This window comes from Volvox carteri, assembly GCF_000143455.1.
Source record: "Volvox carteri f. nagariensis unplaced genomic scaffold VOLCAscaffold_5, whole genome shotgun sequence".
Classification (NCBI taxonomy): Eukaryota; Viridiplantae; Chlorophyta; class Chlorophyceae; order Chlamydomonadales; family Volvocaceae; genus Volvox; species Volvox carteri.
The window spans coordinates 2,323,064-2,326,335 of record NW_003307548.1 but is presented as its reverse complement, the minus strand read 5'-3'; the positions used below and the strand labels follow the sequence as shown (position 1 = coordinate 2,326,335).

Here is a 3,272-nt window from a genome sequence, read left to right as displayed (position 1 = left end):
CGGCGGCAGTAGCGGTGTCAGTGCAGGCGGCAGCGACGGCGGCGTTGGCAGTGGCAGTGGCACTCTGGGTAATAGGACGCTGTCGTGGGCCTTACGCACAGCGCCAGCGGGGTGGGATTCCGGGTTTTCCCATACGGGATCCTTTCCCGACGGCCGCACCCGCCGCCGCCGCCGCCACGGTGGCGGCGGCGGCGGCAGGGTCGCCGCCGGCACCGGCATCGAGGGTGGCGCCGAAACCTTGGAAGTAAACAGCGGCGCTCCCGTCGGCCGTACGGCAGATAGGCGCATGGGACGAGCTGCTGCTGCTGCGGCTGCTGGCGCGGAGGCTGCGTTACCCAGACCCGAGTTCACGTTCGGCGAACCTAGGTCCTTGTGTTCCCGGAGGCGCTCGTCCATGGCCGTTGTGGTAAGAACCGTTAGGGGTAACGGCCACGTGATAGTAATGGCAGTTAGAATCGTTGATTACGACGTGGAAGTTCATCTTGCACAGCCTTAGTAAAATTCCCTCTCCTTCAGGACGTTTCTTTCCTCACTCTTAACCCTAAAACCTCAAAGCCATAATTCCCTAAAACCCTAAAACCCTAAAATCCTAACATTCACACCGCAGGTTGCTGCCGGGGCTGGGTCAGACACCAGCAACGCAACAGCAACGGCGCCACCAGCCGTACATGTGCAGTACGATAACTTCCCCGGTGTGTGAACACCCATATCCGCCGCTGACACCACTCGTTCGGCGGCGCTGCCGTACATCTCCATCACCTCAAGTACGTCGCCATGAGTACGACATCGTCGCCGATCCCGTCGCCGATCCCGTTGCCGTCGGCTGCGACGGCGGCGACGCTGGCGTCGTCAGAGTCCCCCCGACCTCGGAGACCGTCAGCATGGCCGTGGGCTTTCCAGGGGGATCGCGAGGGCGACGGGGGAGCAAAGGAATGCCGCCAACACGGTACGGCAACGCCGCATCCCCCGCCGCCGCTGACAACTCCCGCCACCGCTGCCGCCCTTTCCATTCCTTCCGGCGGCGGAGCGTTCACCCCATCGGCTCCGTCGTTAAGAGATTAACGTTTCTGGTTAGGCTGTTGGGAGTTAAGAGATTAACTGACCTAACTGCCGTGAGTGCACAGCGTGCACCTGCAGGCTTTGTGACGGCGGGGCGGTTGAAGACGAGATGCATGTTTTTGCGGAATGCCCGGTGTACAATAGCACACGGGCAAAGTACGATCGTGACCTCGCGTTTCAAGCGCATGATTATGACCGAGGCCCCACCCCTGGTGCACTAGCCAGGTTCCGCTCGGAAGTCTGGGAGGCCCGGCATGTTGCTTTAAGGCGCTTCATGCTCAATCGGATGAGGGAGGACGATGATGATCCACCATGTAACCACACTAAAACGATTTACTAACGATGAGAATGGAGGCGTCAGACTGGCACTCTTTACCTCGAAACCTCATAGTCAAACCCTTAGAAACGGAGAAAGGCGAAGGAGGTAGCGACGTCAGCATCAGGAGCAGATACCGGAGGGTCGTACCAGAACTAGACAGGACCAGTTACCCAGCAGAGCGTCGCTTCCTTATCGCAGCAACAACATCGAACAGCGTGGTACGTATGAAAACCACCTGATGTTGAATGCGGTGCGATGCTCTTGCAGTTCAAGTGCAGTGCAACAGATACTCTCACTAGCACGAGCAGGAGGCGGATGAATGAAAACGTAATGTTAGGCACAGCTGGTAGGCAGAAAGCTGTGCAGAGTCGAACTAAATTTGGGGCACATAGCTGATCAGAGAGAAGGGACAAACGGATCCCAAGTGAAGCGCGGACCAGTCAAACACTGAAGCTGCTCGAATTCGGAAGTGCAAAGTGTGCGAGTCGAAGGGATGAGTGCAGAAATTCGTCCTTGTGTTACAAGATTGACGAGGCTTGGCAATTAGAGCAGCAAAGACAGCAGCATCCTGATGCATGAGTTGCACTAATGACAAAGTCTGCATAAGCCAAGCAAACTTGCCACTTGCCGAGGTGCTGCTCACACACACACAAACGAAAGTCCTCCCTACCCGCGATATGACCCATTGTGCAAATGCTCTGCAGGAAGTCCCCGCCTCCTCAATCAAGTCATGAACCTATCCGATAAATAAGCGGGTATCGTTCACATGGCCAATCGCCATGTGAGACGCAAAACCCAAATACATGGCAAAAGCAAACAGTTGGCAAGCCTGCCATAATGAAGCGTCCTCTTGTGCCGCTGACAAACACAGCTTGGCTATTGGCGCGGGCTCCACAATACTCCACTGGAGACCCTGCATATGTACAGATGAACCGGTTAAATATGCCAATTCCAACGACTAACGGATGGATTTGGGCGCGAACGGCAGTTTACCCCCCAAGCTTGCGGCCCAGACTTACCGTGCACAATACTGTGCTAAGGCGCCTCACGTACGTCGCAGCCTCGTTAGAGCTGAGGCCGCGCACTCGTGCAGCTTTCAAACAGAAAGCCTGCGGAAGTGGAGACCCTGCATAAGAACAGACGAAACGGTTAAATATGCCAATTCCAACGACTAACGGTTGCATTTGAGCGCGAACGGCAGTTTACCCCCCAAGCTTGCGGCCCAGACTTACCGTGCACGATACTGTGCTAAGGCGCCTCACGTACGTCGCAGCCTCGTTAGAGCTGAGGCCGCGCACTCGTGTAGCTTTTTAACAGAAAGCCTGAGGAAGTGGAGACCCTGCATAAGAACAGATAAAACGGTTGAATATGCCAATTCCAACGACTAACGGATGGATTTGAGCGCGAACGGCAGTTTACCCCCCAAGCTTGCGGCCCAGACTTACCGTGCACAACACTGTGCTAAGGCGCCTCACGTACGTCGCAGCCTCGTTAGAGCTGAGGCCGCGCACTCGTGCAGCTTTCAAACAGAAAGCCTGAGGAAGTGGAGACCCTGCATAAGAACAGATAAAACGGTTAAATATGCCAATTCCAACGACTAACGGATGGATTTGAGCGCGAACGGCAGTTTACCCCCCAAGCTTGCGGCCCAGACTTACCGTGCACGATACTGTGCTAAGGCGCCTCACGTACGTCGCAGCCTCGTGCAAAGCTTCACGCCAGGCAACCGCTAAAACAAAATCGGTCCATTCCAAACCCCGAATCGCATCAGGTCAAATAGCAACGGTCCATGCAAACCCACCGAACCACATTGCGGCAGGCAACCCCCCAGATAGCAACGGTCCATGCAAACCCCCCGAACCACATTATGTCAGTCACCCCCCAATTAGCATAG

General features: G+C 55.9%; 2 protein-coding genes across 2 annotated transcripts in view; one reads left to right on the top strand and one right to left on the bottom strand.

Moving 5' to 3' along the window:
- VOLCADRAFT_87516 (uncharacterized protein) overlaps positions 1–1,280 on the top strand; it is a gene marked incomplete at both ends in the record, with an annotated part of 6,421 nt that extends 5,141 nt beyond the window's left edge. Inside the window, 3 exons of the mRNA XM_002947242.1 lie at positions 199–406; positions 608–692; positions 1,138–1,280. Of these exons, the coding sequence (XP_002947288.1) occupies positions 199–406; positions 608–692; positions 1,138–1,280 (436 nt within the window). The remainder of the gene's footprint in view (positions 1–198; positions 407–607; positions 693–1,137) is intronic.
- Positions 1,281–1,881: 601 nt separating this feature from the next.
- VOLCADRAFT_103381 (uncharacterized protein) overlaps positions 1,882–3,272 on the bottom strand; it is a gene marked incomplete at its 5' end in the record, with an annotated part of 3,410 nt that continues 2,019 nt past the window's right edge. The window contains 3 exons of the mRNA XM_002947104.1: positions 1,882–2,291; positions 2,398–2,487; positions 2,824–2,913. Coding sequence (XP_002947150.1) covers positions 2,115–2,291; positions 2,398–2,487; positions 2,824–2,913 — 357 coding nt within the window. The 3' untranslated portion in view covers positions 1,882–2,114. The remainder of the gene's footprint in view (positions 2,292–2,397; positions 2,488–2,823; positions 2,914–3,272) is intronic.